Source organism: Cervus canadensis, chromosome 2, assembly GCF_019320065.1.
Source record: "Cervus canadensis isolate Bull #8, Minnesota chromosome 2, ASM1932006v1, whole genome shotgun sequence".
Classification (NCBI taxonomy): Eukaryota; Metazoa; Chordata; class Mammalia; order Artiodactyla; family Cervidae; genus Cervus; species Cervus canadensis.
Window position 1 is genome coordinate 111,908,432 of NC_057387.1, and position 25,557 is coordinate 111,933,988.

The window sequence follows — 25,557 nt, forward strand, 5'->3', positions numbered from 1 at the left end:
GCTTGTGAAATGCCACTTTCCCCACCAGTTATCGGGGGGCGGCAGCACGGGAAAGGTGCCCTAAACTACAAAGCGCTGCGCGGTGAGCAGTCACGGCCATGACTACTGGCCAATCCGAGAGGCCTGTAACGCCTTTAACAAGGGAAAACCCAAAACACGTTCAAAAGCAAATATGACCTCTGAAAGGTCAAGTGTTGCTCAAAACATAGTAAGATAACTCAGAAGTCTAGAAAAAACACCTTTATTTACAGCCATGGGCATCCCACAGGAGTACACGAAACACATAATGTGCACAACACAAAAGCGAACCTCACAGTCAGGGCCGCGCCCGCTCAGAGCCCGATCCGCACCACCATCACCGTGACGTTGTCCGCCGAGCCCCGCTGCACCGCCTTGTTGGCCAGCCTGTTGCAGGCGGCCTCGTAGCGGGCGTCCACGGTGGGCTTCCCTTCCCGCTGCTGGATCTTCTCGTCCTGCCGAGCGGGGAAGGGGCACTGGTGAACAGGGACCCCGCGTCCCACCACTCCTGAGACGCACCCCCAAGGGACGACCACCCCCAAGTCCCTGTGGTGGGGGGGCGCGGGAGAAACTGAGCGGTGACTGTCCTGGATGGAGCTCCGCTCCCCCCGGGGGCACAGGAGGAAGGGGGCCTGCTCCCCATGGGGACACGGGAGGAAGGGGGCCCGGGACTGCAATGGGACACAGGGAGGAAGGGGGCCCGCTCCCCACGGGGACATGGGAGGAAGGGGGCCCGCTCCCCATGAGGACATAGGGAGGAAGGGGGCCCGGGACTGCACTGGGACACGGGGAGGAAGGGGGCCCGTGACTGCACAGGGAGGAAGGGGGCCCGGGACTGCATTGGGACATGGGGAGGAAGGGGGCCCGCTCCCCACAGGGACATAGGGAGGAAGGGGGCCCGGGACTGCATTGGGACATGGGGAGGAAGGGGGCCCGCTCCCCACGGGGACACGGGAGGAAGGGGGCCCGGGACTGCAAGGGGACACGGGGAGGAAGGAGGCCCGCTCCCCATGAGGACACGGGAGGAAGGGGGCCCGCTCCCCATGAGGACATGGGGAGGAAGGGGGCCCGGGACTGCATTGGGACATGGGGAGAAGGGGGCCCGGGGACTGCACTGGGACATGGGAGGGAAGGGGGCCCGCTCTCCACGGGGACACGGGAGGAAGGGCCCGCTCCCCATGGGGACATGGGGAGGAAGGGGGCCCGGGACTGCAAGGGGACACGGGGAGAAGGGGGCCCACTCCCCACGAGGACACGGGAGGAGGGGGCCTGCTCCCCATGGGACATGGGGAGGAAGGGGGCCCGGGACTGCAAGGGGACACGGGCCCGCTCCCCACGGGGACATGGGGGGGAAGGGGGCCCGGGACTGCAAGGGGACACGGGGAGGAAGGGGGCCCGCTCCCCACGAGGACATGGGGAGGAAGGGGGCCCAAGACTGCACAGGGAGGAAGGGGGCCCGCTCCCCACGGGGACACGGGAGGAAGGGGGCCCGCTCCCCACGGGGACACGGGAGGAAGGGGGCCCGCTCCCCACGGGGACACGGGAGGAACGGGGCCCGCTCCCCGTGAGGACATGGGGAGGAAGGGGGCCCGGGACTGCACTGGGACATGGGGAGGAAGGGGGCCCACTCTCCACGGGGACACGGGAGGAAGGGGGCCCACTCCCCACGAGGACATGGGGAGGAAGGGGGCCCGCTCCCCACGGGGACACGGGGAGGAAGGGGGCCCGGGACTGCACGGGGACACGGGGAGGAAGGGGGCCCGGGATTTCTCCTCTGAAGCCCAAGGGCAGCCGGAACGACAGGCACCCACCCCCTTGTGAGAGTGCTCACCTCCAGGCAGGACAAGATGAAGTTCACGGCTTCTTCTGGGGTAAAGACCTTGAAGAGGCCGTCACAGGCCAGCAAAATAAACCTACAACATGGAGAAAAACATAGATGGGTTTTAGCACAAACTTTACAAAATGGCCTGGCAATAGAGATAAAATATATTTGGCCAACTCCTCAAAAGCTACACATTTTTAAACCAATTTAACTTCTACGAGATCAAGGTTAAAGGCACTTAAAAAGTATTTTGTGTGAGACGGTATACATCAAAGCTGAGACTACACTGTTCACCAGAAGTTAGGGATCAACCCAATCCCGGTTTCTCAGACAGACTCCAGGAACATCACTGCGTGAGATCCATCAGGTGGGACGGTAAATACATGGTGAGTGTCGGTCAACACAGGCCTCTGGCCATTTCTCAAACTGGACGGACGCTTGGACTTGAGGAATGTCAAGCGCTCACTGCCCATATGAAGGGGGACAGCCCTCCGCATTCCCTGCTGGAACACAGGCCTCCGTCCCTTTCAAAGTCCCCCCGACCGCCGAGGGGAGGCTCTCCAGCAGGGACGGAGGGGCGGGACAGTTCCGGTCCTCCTGCTCACCTCTTTCCTCATTTTAACACCCAGGTCCTGGTTTTCCACCTCTGACTGGGCACTCACTCAGCAAGCATTTACAGGCACATGGTTTGTGCTTGGGACCCGGCAGGGCCCCAGCCCAAGCACTGCCAGCCCCTTCCGCCGAGGTGAAAGACCCCGGAGAGGGGTTCTGCTCTGCTGCAAAGCGAGGGGTTCCCACAGCAGGGACCACACGGGGCCTGGTCTCAAGGGGCAACGAAAGACTCTCCCGAGGCGTCACCTGGGCAGCTGGAGGAGCAGGTGGAAATGTGCCCCGAGGGGCTGAGGCAGGCGCAGAAAGGAGCCCCTGGCAGCACTGGCCTCCTGGCCCCTTGCTGCCGCCTCAGCGCCCACACCCCCGATGCAGGCTGGTGCGCCAGTGCCTGACAGGCCCCTGGGCCCCGTCCACCTTCCACACTGACCTGCGGAGGCCTTCTCCCGCAGGCACAGGGCATTATTCTCAAGCAGCTCAGAAACAGAGGCTGGACAAGAGATCTCTTCCTAGTTTGGCTCCGCTTAAAAACCTCCCACGATTCTCCCGTTATGAGCTAAACCCCAGACTGCTCAGCAGAGAACACAAGCCTCTGCAACCCGTCCAAGTGCCTGCTACCACGTCCCACTGTGGCGTCAGGTGGCCACACCTTCACCCCACCCCACTTCACCACCCTGGTGTGTGTCCCCTGCGGGAAAGCCCTGCTGTCCCCAACACGGGTGTCTCCCTCCCGCCACGGCTGAAGGCTCCCGGAGCAGCCCGCAGCCCTAAGATACACGGGACTGTGCATGCGTTCATGTGTAGTCAGACTGGACCCACGATAGCAGATTGGGATGTTACTGATCCCTGCACGTGGAGGGCCCAGCACAGTGCCTAGGACATGGCCGCCAGCCCTCTCGCCACCCCAGGTTCAGTATGCGAGCTGGAAGAAGTCGGAAGAGAAACAAGAGGAGGCGGCCACCCCGTGCCCCAGGAGAGCCTACCTGTCGTTTGGGGTCAGCTGGCAGCGTCTGATGTCCGGCACCGAAGTGACCCCACAGCGCTTGTACTGCCCGTCCCCGATGGAGCGGGACACCTCCAGCACGCCCAGGACACGCCCATCCCTGCAGCGAGGGGTAGGCACATCAGACCCCACCTGGCAGACCAGGGGCCCAGGACCCAGACCCTGACCTCAAAAGCAGAGAAGTGGGCCAGAGTGAAGGACGTGAGCTGTGGCACCCACACCCCTCAGCCGCCAGTCACACAGCACTGCAGCGCTGCGTGGAGCCTTCCTGTCCCGGGTCGTCAGCGGCCCGCCGCCTGCACGCTGGTGGCAGCAGCGCCCCCTCGGCCTGGCTCGGGGCCGACCAGGCCTGACCCGCGGGTCTGCCCACAGCCCAGGGGCAGTGACTGGGTGCGGACCTGGCTTTGTCTGCTTCGTTTGTACCTTAAAGTCACAGGGGCTTCCCTGGTAACTCAGTTGGTAAGGAATCTGCCTGCAATGCCGGAGACCCTGGTTTGATTCGAGAAGGGACAAGCTACCCACCCACTTCAGTATTCCTGGGCTTCCCTGGTGGCTCAGCTGGTAAAGAATCCGCCTGCAATACTGGAGACCTGGGTTCGATCCCTGGGTTGGGAAGATCCCCTGGAGAAGGGGAAGGCTACCCACTCCAGTATTCTGGCCTGGAGAATTTCATGGTCTGTGTAGTCCATGGGGTTGCAAAGAGTTGGACACGACTGAGCGACTTTCACTTTCACTTTAAAACCACCAGAGTTACAAACAGCTGGGATAGAGGGATATTTTGCATTTCACTCTAATTAGATTTGGAAAATACCTGAAAGTGACTATTCCTTGATTCAGAAGCAAGTGTTCTTTACTTGGGGTATGAACATGATTTAATGACTTAAATATAAACAGGAGAACTCTGGGCACCACTACACCTTCATTCATTCTACTTTCAGAAGAGGGGAAGGTGACTGCAGGGCCTAAGACAGCCAGTTAGTTCCGTCGGTAGGGAAAGCAGCCCCATGCCCACCGCTCCCAAGGACAATCCTGGCGGCGTGCGCGCTCTGCCCCTTGGGCAGCTCCAACGCCCAGCACCCAGGCTCTCAGTGTGAGGCCAGAGGAGACGCCACACTCGACAAGGGGCTCCAGAGAGCTCAGCCAGCCACAGAGCTGCCGCATCACCATGGGGCTCCCCAACGGGGAGCACGCCCTGGAAGTGAGCCACCCGCCCAAGGGGCCGGAACCGCCCGCCGGTGTCAGGATCCCGCCTGGCTCCCGGCCTTTCACTGGCCCTCAGAGTCCCCCTCCCGGTGGCCACCGCCAGGTCACCAGCAGCAGAGACTTGTGCTGGTATCTGTGAGCAGCTGAGCAGTCTTCCCAGGTACAGACAGCAGAACAAAAAGCAAGAGGGAGCAAAGGGCGCCAGCGCAGAGCTGAGGGTGAAGAAGTGCGCGGGGGTCCCTCAGCCCTCCAGAGGTGGCAGCTTGGAGCCCACGGACCAGAGTGCGTCTTCTGGAGTGAGGGCCGAGGGGCTGGGCGCACTTCCTCCTCCCGAGTCACAGACCCAGCTTGTTTCAATAAGACTGTGCGCAGTGGCCAGGCCGAAGACCCCGGTACCACCAGGACAACTCGGAGCGCACTCGCGCTTCCGAAGCCGACCCGGTGGGCTGGCTGCCGCTCTGCCTGCACTCGGCGCAACAGGCTGTGTGAGATGTGTGTGGTGCGGGCGCCAGCCGGCTGCAGAGGCCCAGGCCGACTTGGGCTGTGCGTCACGGGAGCACAGCCACACCACCTGCCCTCTGTGCCCAGCGAGCCCAACAGGACTGCTCCCGGCAAGGGCTGCCCGGAACCAGCCATGTGGGTCACGGACTGCGCCCGCCCCAAGCCTCCTCGACAGCCCCTCCACACACAGCCAGTTTCCCATACGCAACACAGGACGCTGCACGCTCTGCGTCGGCCTCTCCCCCAGCAAACTGCCGAGAATCCGCTCTTCTCCCACTGTGCTCAAAGTTCTCCCCTGAGACCACCATGCTGGGCAGGGAGTGGGTGTTCAAGTCCCAGCCCACAAGCCAGTCTGCCTTCCCTGGGGACCTGCTGTCCACAGGCCGGGGCTCCTGCCTTCTAGCACTTGCAAATTTGCTCCACGCAGTGTCCTTCCCGTCTCCCTTCCGTCCGCCCATCAGTCAGACAGCGGCTGTCCTATTGGCGCCAAGACAGGCACCAAAGCCCGCTGGTTGCAGCACCGTTTCTGCTGGTGTTTTGTTCTGGTTTATCCTTCACAACGGGAGAGGGCCACAGAGACCAACACCCTGGCTGCCCGCTGAACCTGCTCTGACTACAGTGCCTCTGGCCCAGGGACACTGTGGTCTCAACGGGCTCGCAAAGCTGAGGCTGGGAGGTGGAAGCTCCATCTTCCTCTGACCATCCCAGGACGGCAAATGCCAAGGTCTGGAGTATCAGCAGGGTGGGTGCTACAGGGCAGGACTGCACCTGATTCCAGAACTGTCTCCCTGTCATCAGAGACTGTCCCAGACACACAGCACTCTGGACCCGACAGCAGATGCTACAGGTGTAAGCTTCCCTTCCTCGTAAAATAAACATCAAGCTGTCTTCACTTTCTCCGAGGAATTCTCCTGAGCAGCATAAAGCACTGCACGTACAGTCCACACCCTTCAGTGTAACAAAGCAGGAAAATAAAAACACATGTGTGGATATGCGTGTCTCTGTAAGACACACTGGCAAGACTCAGGAGATAAGGTGAAGAGAACGAGACGTGGAAGCACCTCTCTGCTCTGTATTTTAGATCGCCGACCATGTCAATGTAGGCTTTCTTCATGTTTAAAATCATGGTAAAAATATGTGACATGATATTTGCCATCTTCATTTTCACTTTTAAGCGAACGGTTGAGTGGCATTAGGTACATCCACAGTCTTGTGCAACCATCACCACCATCATCTCCAAGCCTTCCCATCCCCCCACCAGGACTCTGTGACCACTAACCACCAGCTCCCCTCCCCCACCACCCCATCCTACCTTCTGTCTGGATGGCCTCTGACCACTTGGGGGGCCTCATATAAATGAAATCATGTAGTGTCTGCTCTTCTCTGTCTGGCTCACTCCACTTAGCAAAATGTCCTCAAGGCTCATCCATGTGACAGGATTTCCTACCTAACAAGGCTGTATAGTGTTTCCATTTCATGGAGGGACCGTATTTTGTTTTCTCTTCATCTAACGATGGACACTTGGGTTGCTTCCACCTTGTGGTTATTGTGAAAAGTGATGCTATGCACATGGGTGCACGCTTGTCTGTTCAAATCCCCTTTTGAATTCTGGGGCATATAGGCCCAGAACTGGAACTGCTGGATCACATGGCAGGTCTATGTAATTTTTATCTTTATTCTTTTTAAAGCACTGATTTACAATGTTGTGATGGTAGATCTAGTTTTAATTTGTAAGGAACTGCCATGCCGTGTTCCACAATGGCTGTGCCATTTTACATTCCCACCAACAGTGCACCAGGGTTCCTATCTCGCCATGTAAATGCTTCATAATAGAGGGTAAGAAAGCCCTGAAGTTGAAAACAAAATGAAACTAATAATCATGACAAGCCAAGTGTAAGAAAACCGCAGTGAAAATAATTATTCCGTGTTTACACACAATACTCGGTATATCCTCAGTGAGACACAGACGAAGACAAGAGAGCCACAGGGAGCTCACGTTCATTAATAGTGATGCTGCTGATAATTCAATTTCAAAAGGCTATTTTGGCAAATAAATATGCGGTGTTATCAGGAACCAAGATTTTCAGGATAAAAGACACTACAACTACTGACTCAAGTTAAGAGAAAGCCCTATAAACACTCAATTCGAATGAGAAGTAGCAATCTAAGCTCACAGGCTACAGAGAGCACACGTGTGTGTCCTGCTTCTGTCCTGAACAGACGTGAACTGAGGAACCTGCAGCTGACGCCAGCAGCCCCAGCACATGGAGCTGTTTTAAGACAGGCAGCCGTGTGGAAGGCGCTCCCTCCCGCGGCCCACAGAGGGCACGTGAGCAGCAGGAACACCCTGCCTCTACGGCTGGAGTCAGCGCCCGGGGTCCAGAAACCCACCTGCAGTGACTCCTGGAGCAAGGAAGGCGGACGGAAGCAGCAGAGAAGGGAAAGAAAAACACCAGTTTCCACAAGAGTGGGTGGCTCCCACTCTGTAATGGTGATGGAAGAATTCAACACATACCCTGCTTTCAGGGAGAAGCTGGTTCAACCCCTGTTGCGAAGGAGAGCCTCTCCTAACAGGCTGCCTGCTACCACGTGCAGGAGCAGCCAGAAGCCGGTGGTCCGCTTTGCTGGCGCTGTGAAGTGGCTGATTCACACAAGATCACTGAGGGGTGCTAAAAGCGGCAGCTGAAAGGCTGACGGGCAGCAGTCACAAGGGGCCAGAGTGGGTCTCCCCAGACTACCGGCAGACACACACAGAAACATGCCCTCCACTCCAGAGCCATCTGCTACCGCATGGTGGCCAGCACGGAGCCTGCATCTCCAGCAGTGATCCCACACGGCTACTGACATGGGGGCAGTTAGAAGCGCCTGGCATCCCCCATCAAATCCCCCACGTTTACTGAAAATGTGTAACCTGAATCTAAAGCAGCCTGTAGACCTACATTCTGCTTTATGAGACGTAACATACAGGCGCCTCAAATGACACCATGAGAAAACAGTGCTGGTGACCCTATCCAAGGGCTGACTAGGGACATGATCCAAGCCAAAGCAGAGATGGTTCTTCATGGAAATACGCGAGTCCAATGCTGACCAGACCCTGGTGTCCAACACAGACACTCTGGGGACAACTGGGGAAATGGGGGCACAGATGGAATGTTAAGATAAGCTAACACAAACTAAGGAATGATTATTTTCTTAGATGTTATGTCTGCAACTAACTTTTAAACAGTTCAGCCACACACATACACACATATAAACAGACAAAACAAATATGGCAAAATGTTAATTATTCAATCTAGGTAGTAGATATTTAAATGCTTACTATTTTAATATTTTTTCTGCATGTTTGAAAATCTTAATAATGAAAGTGAGAGGGCATGGACAAAAAGTAAAAGCGTGCCAGCCCCAGCCTTGGGCCGGAGGTGGGTCACAGCCCAGCCCTTTGCTCCGGAACAAGTCACCCCTCCTGTCTCTGAGCACCCCCACTCACGTCTCCAAATTGAGGGGCACACCCTAAGTCCACCTAGTGCTTAATAAATGGAGACTGGGAAACAGGAAGTAAATGCAATACAGCTGATCTTACTTTCAGCCATAGGAATGCTAATGTCAAAATCTTTCCAAGGAGCTCAGGCAAATGCAGAATTTTAAAGGTGATGCTACTAACACCAGTGCTGGGGTCACATCCTTGGGCATTAACTCCCACAAGCAGTCACGGGGGCTCAGTCAGTCACGGCACTGGCCAAGGTCAGAACCCCGTCTGTAATTCTGTCTTTGCTCACGCAGCCAGCCATAACCCAGACCAAAATCACCTTTTACTAACCCTGGAGTTTTTTAACCAACCCTAAGAATTCTGACTCCTCTCGAGACCTCCCTGCACCACCAGCTAGAAACAGCCTGCAGCGACAACAAAAACCGCCCTAAGTACACAACAGAAGAGAAATGACACCTCCTACTGCAGTCTCACACTGGCATCTCACTTCTCCCTTATCTCCAACAGGCAACGAAGTCTTAAAGGGCTCAAACGGTAAGATGAACCAGAAAAGACCTCTGGTGATATTCCTAATGCAGCATCCTTAGCCCTGCTTAACCACCTGAGAGATGGCAGATGACAAACTAGAGCTGGCACAGTCTTCAAAGATGTAAAGAGAGATGAAACAACTGCGGCAGACCAAGCCAGGCAAGAGCGCCCCCTGGGCCTGAGAAGTTGCTCCCCAGAAGCCCAGAGGTGATCAGCTCATGCTACTGTCCTAACCAGTTCAGATTTTCTCTCTGGAGAAACTGCCCAAACTGTAGCTTATTCAGCTGTGACAAACAATAGTTTTTATGAGAGTTCCTAGGACCAGAGAAGATGCTGCAAATGGTGAACGTGAATTAGAGACAGGAATCCTCCTTTTGCAGACGTAGGGAGGCATATTTCTCGCACACGTTGTTTGTTCCCACTGGGACATACGTGAAATCCTACTTCGGCTTCACCCAGTTAGACCGCAGGCAGTCTCATCGCGCTGAAGACTGCACAAGGCAGAGCACCCGCCCGCGGAGGTCTCTCGCGCGTCCACAGCGGCCCCTCCCGGAGCCCCCGCCACCCTCTGGTACCTGACGTTCCCTCCGGCCTTCTGTATTCTCATCCGTTCTTCATACTGGGTTGGATTATGTTCCTTGCTGAGGCTCAAGGCCGCGTGTCTTTGACTCTCCTCATTGTAACGACAAAGGATTGCCTGGGATGACAAGAGGACACCAGGTGTGAACTGAACAAGCCCAGCGCCCAATAATGCCAGGGGAGAGCACAGTTAACAACTGACTCTCAAAAAAAAAAAAAAAAAAAAAAAAAAAAAAAAAAAAAAAAACAACTGACTCTCAGATTCAGCCTCCTGCTGACAAACTTGAGTTCAGAGGTCCAGCGTCAGAAGTATCAAGTAGCAAAGTGGTGTCACACACACACAAACACTAAGGGAGGGAAGAACTGCTGAGTGACCACAGCCCCCTGCTCCCCTCACCAGGTCACTGTCTTCCCACCTGTGACGTGAAAAGGAGGTCCCTAAACAGCACCGAGGTCCCTTTAGGCGCTACCATTCCCCGAGTCTACACTGGCCCATCTGGTGGGCTGAGCAAGCACAGGTCTGCGTGTTCCCATCACCGTGTTTACTGGGTGGTCACTTCCGGACAAACTTCTTATTCTACGGAGGGGGAAGCCTGAGGCCCAGAGGATAAGCATCAGGCCTGGAGTCACAGAACAGGGCCAGGACTCAAACTGGGTCTGACTCCAAAGTCTCTCTTTCTGGCTAATTCATACACGTGCTATTTTTAAGTCCTCTGGTCCAAACGCCCGTGTACAAGAGGCAGTCCCACCAGAGAGATCCACTAAAGGGTCACCCCAACACAGACCCCACTGGGGCAGGGCTTTCATCTGGGATGCTCGCGGCTCCCAGTGCCCCGTATCCCAAGTCACCCTAAAAGCAACAGGGTGGGGAGCGGCTATGTCCGTGTCTGAAGATGCTTTAAGAGTGGGAAGGTCACTCTGTCCGTGACCACTGCACGGGCATGGAGGCTGGCTGATAAGCAGGCGGCAAGGGAGGCGACCGTCCACTCCTGGCCGGGGAGGCAGCAGGGACCACACAGGCCCTACGGAGCCCGCCCTCTGGCTCTGAGTCAGCCTCACAGCTGGGACGTGACGCAGGCTGTCGTCGTGGGAAGTAGCCAGGTTTTCTCCCTCAGCCCTGGTGCTGGGCTCAGTGGACATTCATCCCATCACCAAGCACTCTTCCAGTCACAGCTGTTGAGTTATTTTGAAATTATATAATTTGGAGAGGCAGGGGCTAATACTTTTCATTCATTACTATCTGAGGACAAAGAAATGAAGACAAATAGTTGTTTAAATATAAGTAGTTTTACTTGAGGGCCAATTAAATTCCAACTTACAGTTCTGTACCTGTTTGACAGATAGGGTCTAAGTCTTCCCAGAACAAACAGCCTCCAGTTTAGCGGCCATTCCCTGACCCAGAACTTTTAACTGCAACAGAGCCCCCTGTAGCAACCCCGCCACCGTGGCCTTATTCACCAGTGCTGCCTACAGTCCCCTCGGACGTGCTGCTGTCTCGGGGGCGGCACCACAGCCACATACCCGACTGTCCCCAAGGTTGGCGATGTACAGAGTGTTGTCTACGGCCAGAACACACGTGGCGGTGGACCCGTCCTTCCAGGCTGGCTTCCTGAGGGGGAAACACATCAGAGACACAGTCACCACCAACGTGCCAGCACTCTGAGACTGAACTTCCAGAGCTGAAACGGAAGTGTCCTGCTTTTAAAATGGACGGTTTCTTTAATACGTGTTTTTTTTTTAATTCAGATTTCATTAAGCTTTAAGAGCTTACTTCGTGCTAGGAGTTTTTCGGACAACAAGCGTTAGCATTAAACCGTACTGGAAGGCCTGAGATGCGTGTAGGAAAACAACACGCCCCCTCCACCACAGGTCTTCATATGGTTACACTTACTGGCTTGAGGCTTGCTTAAGGAACTCTTCATCAGTATGCTTGAAGGTGTCCAGAAGGCATCTTTTCACGGTTTTCTCTACACTGATTACATCTCCTATTGCAGAGGGCAGGAAAGAAAACAAAGTCTTAAGGAAGGAAGATTATCCTCCCGCCACCATCACTGTGTTTCTGCATTATGACCAAGAACAAGCTGTGCTTCCTCCACTGTAAGTGGAGGTGTTAGTAACCTCCCAAGTACAGAGACAAGAGGTGCCATCGCCCAGAGACACAAGCAGCTCCACAGTGGGCCCGCTGCACGGCCCCTGCTCCCCTCGGCGCCACCCTCTCTAAGCCATGCTCTTTCGATCAAGGATTCTTTTAAAGCCAGTGACGTCTCACTCACCAGCACAAAGAGCCAACCCTGAGATGAACGCGAACAGATTGAGTTCTGAGCCTCACCTTTAGGAAATTTCCTGATTAAGTTCTGATGCAAATTCTGTGCGGCAAATTTTGAGGCTCGAATTCCTCCATGTCCATCAAAAACAGCAAAGTATGAAACCCGAGTGCTGGAATAATGAACTGAGAGTCAGCAAGATCCTCAGGCAAAGATTACTCCTCTCCATTAAAGCTTTTAACTCGAACAGCAAGCAGTAACAGTACCTGAGACAATACTGAAGTAACGTCCATGACATTTTAAAATTAAAAATTCACTCTTACTTCAAAAATCAAGATCTGTTAACTCTGATTTTTCACTAATATTCAGAACTCTTTTCTATTTACAGCAGATTTAGTTTTCTACTTACAGCAGATTTAGTTTTAAACACCAACACACAGATAAACACAGATAAATTACTGATCCAAGACAGTCAAGAACATCTGTAAGAGGACAGGTAGTTTCAGAACTGCTACTCAAACTCTGACGGATATCAGATTCTTAAAGCCTACCCTACCACTCCTACTGCTATTCCCCTTTCAAGTTGGCCAAAAAACTCACATACATAAATAGCATTAAAAAACTGTTTCAGGAAGGAAAGAACAAATATGCTGTGAGAAATGACATTTACTCTGCAGAGCTGTTCTTCTCCTCAAACGTTTCTAGAATCCCTTCTCAATGTGGGACATCATGAGCCATGAAACAATAAACTTATTTTGCTGAGCATACTCTTGAGGCCCATCCATGTTGGTGCCAACAGCAAATTTTATTTTTTTAATGGCTAACTGATATTCTATTATGTGTGTACATATATTCCAATATATAATATTATATATAATGTGATATATATGTATACATATGCCTCTCATATGTGGTTTATAACTCAGAATCTTACAGTGTAGCATCTACTAGTTATGGCTTGGTGTCCCCCAATTAAATCTGTTTCCAAAAGACGTGCCCCCGAGGCTTCCCCAGAGGCCCTCTCCTGGCTCTAAAAGCAACTCCAAGCAACTCCTGCTCTTGGTGACAAGGGCTCTTCCTCCATACCTTTTCCTTCACTTTAATTTTATGCAACTGCAGGAGAAAGTTCACAGTCTGTCTTCCGCTTTTTTGGTCTCCTTCTGGGCCCTCACTACCGCACCAGCTCTCCTGATGCCATTCACTGCTGCGCCAGCATCAGAACAGACTTCTACACCACCCGGGCTGCCAGAGCAGGGCACTCACATGAGGGAGGAGGGGGGCCGGCACTCCTCAGTGATGTCATTCAGGATGACGTGGGCGTCCTGCATCTCCTCCCGCTCGCCCTTCCGCTCAGCCACGTAGCCTTTCAGGCTGAAGATCACCGAAGAGGCTACGGAAAGGAGAACAAAAAGCCAATACAAAACTGTGCCCTTCTCTCCAGATGCCCTAGTCCCAGAGCAAATGAGAGGGAACTGTGGCTGTTCTACCCAGCAGTGTCCGAGAGCTGCCCTGCCAGGCATCTCCCTGCTACAAGTGGCAAGTCTGCTACAGAAAGCAGACCACTGCTGATAGGGGCGGCCTCTGCAAGGCTGAGCAGCGGAGAGGAGACAGCAGGCGACAGCAAGTCAGGACAGAACGGCTCCTCCAAAGAGAGCACTTGGTCAAAGCACCAGAGCAAGGAATGTGCTGTCACCCCACAGAAGTGAGACTGGAACCAGGGCAAGGAGCTCCTTGCAAATCTTGTCTGTCAATAATTTCATGAGGACGGAAAAATCTAGTTTAGAGAAATGCAAGTAAGTAGTTTATCCCAACTGCCCTGTTGGACACATTGGAAATATGTTTCCATGCTTGAGGCTGGAAGACTGAACAAATGGAAAGATCAGTTGCTTTTACTTTAACTGAGGAAGGAAAAGGAAAAAGGGAGTCCACTGGAGGTGCAGAAATTTCTCTTTAATGGCTGGCTGGAGCTCATATTCTGACACTTGAGAGCCACGTCAGTGATAGATGTCCTTCCTGAAGGGCGGCTGCTGGCAGGCACAGCGCTCTTCAGGCTCTAGGCAGTGACAAGCTACGCTGAAACCTGCATCCTCACACCACACCTCCGCGGGAGCCCGCAGCCTCCGCCGGAGATCACTTATGGCATGCGACCAAGTGGCTTGCTTGGCTGGTGCAGTCAGTAAAAACCCAGAACGTCAGCTTTCTCTCTAGCTGATACTCCTCACTTATTCCTCATGCACTGTGACACTTTACAAAGCTGACAAGAAATTTCAATTGCTCTTTCCAGTGTCAGGTCATCTCTTGGGACGCTGCCTACGAGCTCTTCACAGAATTCCAAGTACTAATCAACAGGCGGAGGGCAAGGACATGTGGTTGGAGAGAGACTGGGGACCCATACACTAACCACAGCCAAGTAAACCTGTCTCTAACCCCTGAAGGACTAAGGCAGGTTTCCTACCTGACTGAAGGTGAGTAAGAGATGGAGCGCATGGAGAGCAAAGAGTGAGGAAGCACGCGTGAACTTGGAAATCCGTGTGCAAACAAGGAACCCTATCCACTTCTTAAACACAGACACAGAAAGGAAGTGTTATCACTGGAAAGCTAAGCTTGATTTTGCTCTGGGTTGTCTTACAATATGAAGTCTAATACATTTGTTTTCAAACTGTCTGAAAACCTTTACAAACTTTCTTTTCCACAAGCTCTTCACTGCCATTCTTCTCTTCATCAGAGGTTTTTCTCTTTGCTCCTTTCCCTTCATTCTTTACCACCTGGGATATCGAAGTGTCAAGAGAACCTGGAAATATAAAGTAAAAACCAGACAGAAACACAGCTATAGACTGTTAAGTCCCGAGCAGACCTGGTCCCCTCCCAGCCCTCGGAGATGAAAGGACATTCGTGCGAGGCCTGGGAGAGAGGGAGGCTCAGCGGTCATGGCCATGACTCTGAGGGGTGGGGCAGTGCCCTGGGTGCCCACAGAGGGGGGCCACAAGTTAAAATCCAGGCCCTGCTCAGAAGGCTTCGGGGGGACATGTGAGAGGCTTCTCAGTGGCAAAAACACATTCATACCTTGGGGCTATGGCACACACATGGTATTTTATATCCACAAGCCCTTACATATACATTTTCCAAAACCTGCCAAGTGAAACATCCTGAACCAGCTCAAAAAAACCAACAAGGACTTAAAATGAGACCAATATCAGGCTCTAAGAACCGTCTGTATCCTGAAAGGCAGAACACTACTGCTGAAGCCATTCCCACTTGCAAAGGGATGAACGTCTAGTCAAAGTTAAGAACTAAGGGCACCTGCAGTGAGTATGCACTGTGGAACGACAAAGTCTAGTTTTAAGTCTCAGTTCTGCCACTTACAAGGGGTGTACCCTTAAGGCAAGTTACTTAACCTGCCGGCCTCAGCTCCTTCATCCATAACAGGGAGAAAACTGTCCTCTCAGAAGGCTGTTTAAAACTGATGGGGAGAACGTATGTAAAGCTTTCATCACAGTCCCTGGTCCATCAAGTGTCCAATGAATGGCCCTAAGTATTCTCTGCATGTAGGTATAAAAGCATACAACCATTTATTATTCATACAACTACTCTTTGCCAGACCTTTCTGAGTACTGAGGGGAAAAAGGAAACATTCTTGCCTTCAAGAATAATCAGTTACTTGCAAAGGACAGATTTCTGCAACAGTGTAACACACACATCCTACCCCACATGGTAAGGCAAATTAACTAGGACAATGCCATGGATCTCTCAATGGTCTCTCCATTAGCCTCCTGCCACTTAGTGTTTGTGTTCCAGTTTTCCAAATGTGTATGAAAAAAAACTTCCTTTCTTTTAAATTGCAAAACAGAGAAATTTTTTAAACTGTTATTGCCTTCAAAGTGAATTACATTGTAATCAGAGAAAGTGGTCTACATATGATATTGATTCTGTACTAGGACTTACTTTATGGCCTAGAATGTAGTCAACTTTTGTAAATGGCTCTGGCCTGCTTGAGAAGAAAAGTATGTCTTCTCAAGAAATCCTAAATATTGGATACAAGATTGGATTCTACAAACCCTGTTAATAATGGTGCTGAAGTCTTCTAAGTTGCTATTAATTTATTGCCTTTTGCCCTGAGGATAACTAAGACATAACTATCCTGAACCCTCCTTTCTTTAACTGAATCTGTTAAGAGCCCTAGTTGCACACATTTAACTTTCATTATAACTAAGAGTACGGTCTTTATTAGGAAGGTTTTAGGGTAAATTGTATGAGAATGCTGTAATTTTTTTTGTATGGACACAGCCTGAAAATCTGAGAATTCTTGTGAAATATGACTGTGATACTTTTTCTAAATACAGAAATGTGTGTGTGCTAAGTCACTCCAGTCATGTCTGACTCTTTGCGAGTCTAGGGACTATATCCAGCCAGGCTCCTCTGACCATGGGATTCTCCAGGCAAGAATACTGGAGTGGGTTGCCATGCCCTCCTCCAGGGAATCTTCCTGACCCAGGGATTGAACCCACATCTCTTACATCTCCTGTATTGGCAGGTGGGTTCTTTACCACTAGTGCCACCTGGGAAGTCCAAATATAGGAAAAATACTAATTTAATCCATACTTGGTTAGACTAATTCCAATGACTCAGTAGCAATTAATTAATAATACAGAAAAATATACCTGAAAAGCAGTAAGAGTTCTATCTGACAACATAAGGAAGGTTTTTTCACACTAGAAGATACTCACATATGAGAAAGGACAGCCTGCATCCACCCTGCCACATCCACCCTGCCCCCCCCCCCACCCTGCTTTGGGGGAGGTTCCATGTGAGAAGTACTCAGACGGAATAACAGACTCATCATGTATGACAACCTACAGGAATCTGCTCTGTTTTCCCCTTCTGTTCAGTTGGGATATAAAAGGAGAAGTTAAACATTTACAGAAACAAGTAGAGCCAGTGTTAATAGGCTTGACAAAAATGAAATAAAATCAACAAAAAGAATGTTGAGAACGAACATAAAAGCACTGGCTGGAAATTAATTAACTAAGGTCTTAAATCTCAAGAATTCAAATTCCTGCACACGGTTTGTACCAGTCAGTAAAGCAGTGTCATTCCAACTTCACTTAAAGATCAAAATTCTTTTTCTTTTGTAAGTGGTATAAAACAGAAGACTAATTTATCAGGGATACTGAAGATATTTTTTCAGTGTGAAATGTGAAAAGTACTTCACATATAAATGTGGAAAGTACTTCACGTATTCAGATACTTTTCTGCTGGATACATCTGGATCTGTCAGGAATATAACAAAGCAAAACCAGAATGACAGACTCAGGTTTTTTTTTAAAGAACCTTAATAACAAAGGTCAAAATAAACAACTGAATTCTTAAAATTCCAAGGAGTAGAAAATAATGACCAGAAAGTGACGCAGTATTTATGTAAATTTTTTGCTTCCCAACTGATGGTATCTACTGAGTTTAGTTTGTTCGTTTATTCGCTTTGGCGGGAACCTAGTTCCCCAACCAGGGGTCAAACCTGAACCCTAGCAGTGAACGAACTGAGTCCTAACCATTGGGCCGCCAGGGAATTTCCGGTATCTATTTAGTTTTAATAAACCTTATGTAGTATTATAATTTGTCATCCTAAGGCTTTTTACAGCTATAAATAAATACACTTTATGTCAGAGTAAAACATTATGTTATTTCCATCAGCACACTGGACTAGCTTCCCTACCACTTACCTGAATCGCCACTGGTGGCTGGCGGGAGATCGTCAAAAAGCAAAGGTCCCCCAGAGCCTGAAACACAGCAAAACACCGAGTGAGCCCACAAAACCAGGGTGGGGCTCCAGTTTCAGAATCCATCCCACCAGGATACCTACACAGGTCACTGAAATAAACTCAAAACTCTCGTGTCAATCCAGTGGCAACTCATACTGTGCACACAGCGTCCTGAAACTACTTTAAGTCTCATCATTTCAAAGGAGACAGAAAACCTGCCTTGGAGTTCAGTCTTATTTCACTAGTAAAATAGACGCTCAGATGAACCAGAGAACACTGCTCAATATCTTCACGCAGTTTCTCAGGGCTAGCAACTAGCGGATTTTTCTGCCTTACCTGATGCCATGGATTCAAAACTTAAGACAGTCCAACACCTAAAACATCTGTGTGTTGAAAATGGGGGAAAGGGAAAAAGATTGAGACAACTACAATCCCAGGATGACACGTTGACACACACCTGGGAGAGCCTGGAGACTGTACCTGAGTCAGTACTGCTGGCCGGAGGGAGACCATCAAAGAGCAGAGATCCTTTCTGAGCTTCTTTCCCTAGAACACGGAACACCTGCTTAGAGAGCACTTGGACACTGGCCAGGTGGGGCTCGAAGGGGGAGATCTTCTGAGATAAGTCAGCTATTAAACTCAAATCTTCTCCTCTCTGTTGGACAGAGTAACCGTTTCCAAAAATACTTTCTCAACAGTCATTTAATATGGACATTTGTTTCCAACAGTTATAGTCAATATACAAGCAATGAAGATGATCCAATAGGAATTTTAAGGGCTACTGAGTGTTTTAAGGAAAACAAGTATTCTTGCTAATTTCAGTATTGAAAGGAACAAATTTTAAAAAACCTTTCTTTAAGAGTGAATCCTGAGAAGAAAAAACTGATTCTAGAGCAAAACAATAATTCTATCTCGGTACCCAGATAAAGGGACTCGTCAAAGATCTACCGATCTTAAAAAATCCTATTTCAATAACATTCTGAACTAATTACCAAGCAGAATCTTAAACACACAAGCAGAGAGACGGTGAGAGAGGTCTGAATCTGTCTTAACCTGGTATCTCCAGCACAGAGCCCAATTCAATAAATATCTATGAAGAAAATGAGGAATTTCAGATACTCCAAGATAAACTCAGGAGAAAGCTAAGAAATCTTTCTACTTAAAAACCTAAAGATTTACCTAACAGAAGTACTTGTCTTAAATGTTTTATACTCAATTATCCCTTTCCACATAAAATTTAATCATTATTCCTTCTCCAGCTTTCCTCAAAATTTCTACTGAAGTTACAAAATATACGAACCAGCCCACAGGAATGTGGGGGAAACAACGGGCTAAAGATGAAGATGTGGATGTCCACGTCCTCTGAGATCGAACACACTGATCTTGTTCCTCAGAGCTCAAGTACAGAAATGCACCCAATTAAAAACCTACTCAAAAAAAAAACAAAAAAAAAACAAAAAACCTACTCAACATGTGTGCTCCGAAAGTTGCATCCATATTGTCTTTTTGCCTAGAAACGAGCTAGGTATCAACTCTACTTTTTTAAAAACTAAAAATTTTAAGCAAAATTTATAAACTTCAAGGAAATAAATTTCTTTAGGGGTCTTTAGGTCAGAAGTACATTAAATACCTGATAAATTCCTAATTTAACAAAAAGTAACTCTTTTGCTTTACACCCGTAACACAAACAGGAAATAGTTATTCCTTTAAATTATAATTTTTTCCCTTAGGATTAGCATAAAGACATTAAGTAATTACAAGTAGTTTCACTTTTCTCACAAGTGACATACTCTATGGGAAGTATTCCAAAAACAGCATTAGAACATTAAAAGGCATTTAGGATAACCATTTACTCACTGTACTATTCCTCCTACAAGAATCACTAATATTTCAGCAGGCTACTTCCAAAGGGAACTCAAACCGTACTAGTCTAAGCATAATCATGTCCATTTCAACAGACTTCAGACCGAACAGGATGACCCAGAACAGTCGCACTATATTCAGCGGGGTCAGAGCACAAGGCACCTTGGGACAGAGGGACATTGCTGGGAGGAGGCCGACCCGAAGAGCAACCAACCCTCCACTTATGCAGGGCCAGATTTTAATTTCTGAATTAAACTACCTCTCTATACCAGGTCTTTCCAAATCCAGTGTCCAATGGGGGGAATCCTCTTTTACCCAGGTAAAACATTTTCGGTCCTGGCAAGCATTCCTCATAACAGGGTTTCCAGCTCAGCACTAGCCCGGCCGCTCTCCTTTGTTGACAAGTTAGTTAAGAGAGTGCCTCAAACCTACCACCAGCCCCAGAGAACAGCCTCTCTTCCCCTGCTGAATGGCGTGAACCTCAACTGCTCTTTATCACTCTAGAATATTCTGAGTGGTACTGCAATTAAACACAGTGAGATCATCTCAGAGTTTTGTTGGCCACAACTGAGAATGGCTTATGCAAATGATAATTAACATTCACTGCCTGCCAAGAACTACTCTAGTGCTCTACATATTTTCATGGATTGAATTCTTAAAATAATCTTATGAGGTGGGTACTATTATTATGGTTACTTACTGATGAGGAAACTGATGCACTTGCTTAAGTAACTGTCCAAGAGAAGAGCCAGTGAGAAATGGAGGTTGAAACGCAGATAGCCTGCTTTCCCAGCACATGCTCTTTGTGAGGTGTTATACTGCCTCCTCGCTGTTACAGGAACTTCACAAGATCATTTAACTTTTATACAACCCCCCAAAGATAAGCCTAAGGCTCTATAAGATCTCTGGAGTACCTTTTTGCATCATCGTAAGGATCAAAGTTAAAATAGTTTGCATCTGGATTCTTTAAAAACAATCTGTACATCACAGATGCTATAAAGGGAACTTCTGGTTAGCCAGAACCTTACATTCTGTGTTGGATAAATAGTAATTCAAAGTATCTGGGGCTGCAATCATTGGACTAAGTGTGACTTTGACCTTACCTTTAGAAGTGGTCCCTGAGTTCTAAATACAAGAACTCTCATAAAGAAAGAAACGAGACAGAAAACAGGTTTTCCATGACACTTAATCTCATCTGATTTTTTTTTTAAAGTTATTTACATTCTGAAGCTAAGTCTACTGAAAGTTACATATTATGCTGACAAAAATACTCTTGATCATTTTCAGGTTGCAAAAAGTTGCTACTTATAGCAACAGAAACCTTAAATATTTTGCCTAACTTGCTTCTTGTACCTGAATTTTTAACTATAAATGCAATACAGTTGACCTCCTCATCCATGGATACAAAGGGTCAACTGTACTACACCATTTTATATAAGTGACTTAAGCATCCTCGGATCTGGGGATCTGAAGAGGACTTCAGACCCAATCCCCCGCAGAGAGTGACAGACAACTGTGTATGTTTTCCAAATACCACAGATGTATTAGAAAAAGGCCCACTGCTCCACCTATCCCCACCAGAATAACACCTTAGTGTATACTTTCCACTTCCCTTTATGCTCATGAATTGAATCGTAGATGTTCATTTTAACTTTTAAAAGGTGTAAGTAAGCTATATACAATGCTGCTACTGCTAAGTCACTTTAGTCGTGTCCAACTCTTTGCGACCCCATGGACTGTAGCCCATCAGGCTCCTCTGTCCATGGGATTCTCCAGGCAAGAATATTGGAGTGGGTTGCCATTTCCTCCTCTGGAGGATCGTCTCAACCCAGGGATCGAACCTGTGTTTCCTGCGGCTCCTGTACTGCAGGCAGATTCTTTACCATGAGCCACTGCCACCATTATATACAATACTCTACACATATCATTGTTCATGTAAGCCATCAGGGCATGCTCCAGACCAGCACACTGGGTCTAAGGCTTCTTTCCAACAGTCGCCCACTATCCTACAATATACCGGAAGCACTGCCACTCACTTGTCCGGGTCCTTTACTGATGGGCATGTGGAGTGATTCTGGTTTATTACATGACAAATAATGCCGTAATGAACAACCCGGGATTCATAAGCTCATTTTATCTGCCAGATTGCTAGTAAGAAAGTAAACAAAGAAATTTGACAAATGCCAAAATGTGTTCCAAAAAAAGTTGTGGTAACTTTCACTCTCAACATGCTTTATGAGAATGTCCATTTCTCTGAATACTCATTACCATCGTGCCAATTTTTAAATCTGACCAGTGAAAAACATGGTACACCAGTGACCTGCTATTCCTTCCCAGTGACTGAGGATGCTAGCACCAATTCCCATCGATGGGTCGCCTGCATTTCTCTGTAAACTGTCAGGATACATCCTTTGACCATTTTTCTAATGGGTCACCTCTTTTTCCTGTTAACTTGTCTGAGCCTTTCCCTTACCAGGGGCAGTGACTTTTAGTAACGGTACCGCAACTATTTTCTCTCAGTTTGTCTTTTGCCTTTGTGCTACTTTGGCTGCAAAAACTTTTTACTTTTACATAGCTAAATCCATTTTAATTTTTTTATGACTTAAGTTTTTTCTTACTAACCCTGAGGTTTTACAATTAGTGCAAGTTTTTTCTACTATCTTAGCCTTTATTTTATATTTTGATCTCCAATTTCATAAAAAGAAATATTTTGAGGGTGCCTTGCAAAGCAAGTATTTATTTAGTCGTCGACAGCAGACCATCAGTTTTAAAGTGTACTGGTGTAGTGAAAGAACCACCCTATAAAACTGAAATCAGATTACTACACAAATGACTTTAAACCAAGACACCTTTAACTTGTTCAACTACCAAATATAAGCTATCAATCTTCAAAGACATCAATCAGCATTTTAATGACTATATTGCAAAGAGTCCGACACGACTTAGAGATCGAACAAGCAAAGAAATTCCATCTCCATCTGATACGAACAAATACACATCCTCTTTTAAGTAAGTATGTATACTGTACATTAGAAACTTGATTTCACTCAGCAAGCAAAACCTGTTAAGGGTTGGGATGAAAACCCTTAATTCAGCTCAAAATCTGAAAACATTTATTGTATTCTTTCCATATTTTTCTTCAGATCATAAAAAGTAAGAGGCTTGGTGTAGGAACATTAGATGTGATGTTCAAACCAAAAATCAAAACACCAAATAGAATACACTTGACATGATCAGGAGTGGATACTTCTTCCCTTTGGACACTGGGCGTTTTGACAGAATCCATTTGAGAGTGCATTTTCCCCCCTTTCGAACAGCTGTGAAAGTTAACTCATAGAGTGACATCTACAAAGCACTAGCGTCTATCAGTACTGAGCACAGAGCCTCTGCTCTCCCCTACACACGTACTCACTCTCTCTAACCTGTGGTTAACAGTAGGATGCAACACTAATTTTTCAGATGCAGGAACAGCCACAGAAGACAGTAAGGGCAGAATTAGGATTTGAAACCAGTCTGAGTACATGCCCCAAACAACTCTGCTGGGGGACTGTGAAAATGATTAGGTCTTTTTATTGTTCCTGCATTAGCTCAGAAATTTGTGACACCTGCACATCCTTTAAGGGCTGTGACGGTGGCAGTCTAGCCTCCTCTCTCCATCTGCTTCAAGAAGCCAACTTTACTTTCCTCTCCTTCACTCTAGATTCAATGTTATCAACAATTTTTCAGAAACAAAAAGTATGACATTTATTTTTTTGACATTTGATTTAAATTTTCAAAAATCAAAGTACTTTTACAAAATCATAAAATCAGTTTCTATTCTTGTTCAAATGACTTTTTTTTTTTTAACCTGTTAAGTTTAATCTTACTGGTTTTAACTAAATGCCTATCAAGATAACTTTGGGTTCTGATTGTGTACTCACTTTAGTACTTATCCCTCTCAGCGTCTGTCATCAACAAATTCAGAAGGCATGCCTTCTTTGCCTTTAACACACTCGGTCAAGGAGAGCCTGTGACAGTGCCAGCACCCTCCTCACCGGCCGGAGGCGGGTCACTGATCCACTCCTGAGGGAGCCCGGCTTTAAACACCACGCAGCACCTCTGCCACCCTGTCGTCTCAGCCAGGGTTGGGTATGTCCTTCCAGGCACCAACTTAAAGAATCGTCAACTTTTGGATCATTCAGGGGTCCCTTCCACCTGAGTGGACCCGAATTAATTTCAGGTAGAAAGTGATGGCAATTAAAGAAAATGACAGGCATACAGGTGCATCTGCTAAGGCAAACTCTGCCCCAAACACACTCGGACAGAAGTTATCCTCCATCAATAGAGTCAAAAAGACTGCATACACAAGCCAGAGTTTTCACTCACAACGAGAACAATCTAGAAAAGAAATCTAGGGAACAACCCACAAAATGAGATGTTCTGCCGGGAAAATTAACAGTGCCGTTATTGTGACTAACGGCCTCCTAAGACTGGCCTGGCGTCCACATGTGACATGCCAGAATCCAAGCCCTACGGAGGGCAGAACAACCCCTTCTTGGGAGACTTCTTCACGGATCCAAGTCGCAGGTCGCACTACTTCTCCACGTTGCATGCACAGGCAAACCGGAGAACCAAACGTTCCCCCCAAAGCACACTGTTCCCTTGCCTAGAATCTCTGCAAATTACAAGTCCATCCATCTTTGGAAGCCCGAGTCCAGCACCACCTCCCAACCAACTCTCCGTTCACGGATCACAGACACCCCTTTCCCCGGGCACTGAGCAACTCCCAGTCATTAACTTTGTCCCTTTTCGATGTCAACCACTCGCATTCAGAATTCGGCTTCTCTGAAAGAAAGCAAACGCTGGGTGTCAGTCACCTTCGTATGCCCCTAGGACAACAGCAGTTGCCGAACCAGGGTCTCCAGACCCCCTCCGGGACTGTCCAACAAAATCCGCTGCGGATTTCGTAACCCAGAGGCCGGGCCCCACCTTCCGGGCTTGCAAGCTGAGTGGGGCTGAGCTGGGCCTGGAATCTGAAAAGTGTTCTGAAGAGTTTTCCACGTTTCCTGCCACCAACTTAGACTAGGAAATTAAAAAAAAAAAAAGTCCTAAACCACAGCATCCAGCTGAATGTCTTGCACCTGAAAACGTGAACAGGTCTTGCCAAATTCAGCCTCGGAGCGGTTATAACCCGCCGGACAGAGGACCAGGCGTGGTGGTCCCCGCACGGCTACCCCTTGGAGCTCCGACCCCCGGCCTCCGGGACGCGCACGGCGGCCGAGGTCAGGGGGCAGCCAGGGGTGGGGAGCGGACCCGGGCGAATGGTCTTCCCTTTGGGGAGAGGGGACTTCCGGGGCCCAGAGGGAACAACAACTACTACTCCGAGTCTTGAGACAAGATCGGAGGACGGAGAGAGAACGAATCTTCTCTTCTGAGCCTCAGAATCACGAGCAGCCGAGCCGGGACCACCTCAATCGCCGGGGTACACACAGAACACAAAGCACAGGAAACGCCGAACCGGGAGAGCGCCCGGGACCACGAGCTCCCCAGGCGGGCGGCCGGGACGCAAGCCGGCGGCGCGGGGCTCCCGTGAGGGGAAGCGGCCGCGCACAAAGGGCGCCGGGCCGCGCGCGGCCTTTCCTCCTGCGCAGCGAACATGGCGGAGGCCCGGCTCCCCGCGCCGGTGCAGGCCGCGCTCGCCCTCCCGCGCGCCCGCCCGCCCGCCCTGCTGGCCCTCACCAGCCCAGCGGCCGCCCGCTTACCAGCAGCCGGCCGCGGCGAGCGCTCGGGCTCCGGCAGGTCCCCGAACAGGTCCATGACGGAGGCTGGGCAGCGGCTGCGGCAGACGCGCAGCCCGCGAGCGGCGGCGGGCTCCACACCCTGCGGCGGCTGCGGGGCGGCGGCGGCGGCGGCGGCGGCGGCGGCCCGGGAGCCGTCAATCACCC

The 25,557-nt window shown here is 49.5% G+C and overlaps 1 protein-coding gene across 2 annotated transcripts; it reads right to left on the reverse strand.

Annotated features, from left to right (window-relative positions):
* Positions 1–225: 225 nt before the first annotated feature.
* On the reverse strand, positions 226–25,557 carry LOC122437308 (ILK associated serine/threonine phosphatase). 2 transcript variants are annotated; one of them, XM_043462147.1, is made up of 12 exons: positions 25,375–25,557; positions 18,251–18,316; positions 17,732–17,788; positions 14,686–14,805; positions 13,278–13,404; positions 12,080–12,186; positions 11,642–11,735; positions 11,272–11,359; positions 9,747–9,868; positions 3,433–3,552; positions 1,850–1,931; positions 226–473 (listed from the first exon to the last, which is right to left on the reverse strand). In XM_043462147.1, exons 1-12 carry the CDS (start codon positions 25,427–25,429, stop codon positions 333–335), a joined length of 1,179 nt encoding a protein of 392 aa, XP_043318082.1. In that variant the 5' UTR covers positions 25,430–25,557; the 3' UTR covers positions 226–332. The 2 variants fall into 2 exon arrangements, with proteins under 2 accessions (XP_043318082.1, XP_043318083.1); XM_043462148.1 differs by lacking the exon at positions 18,251–18,316 and having other exon boundaries at positions 25,375–25,531.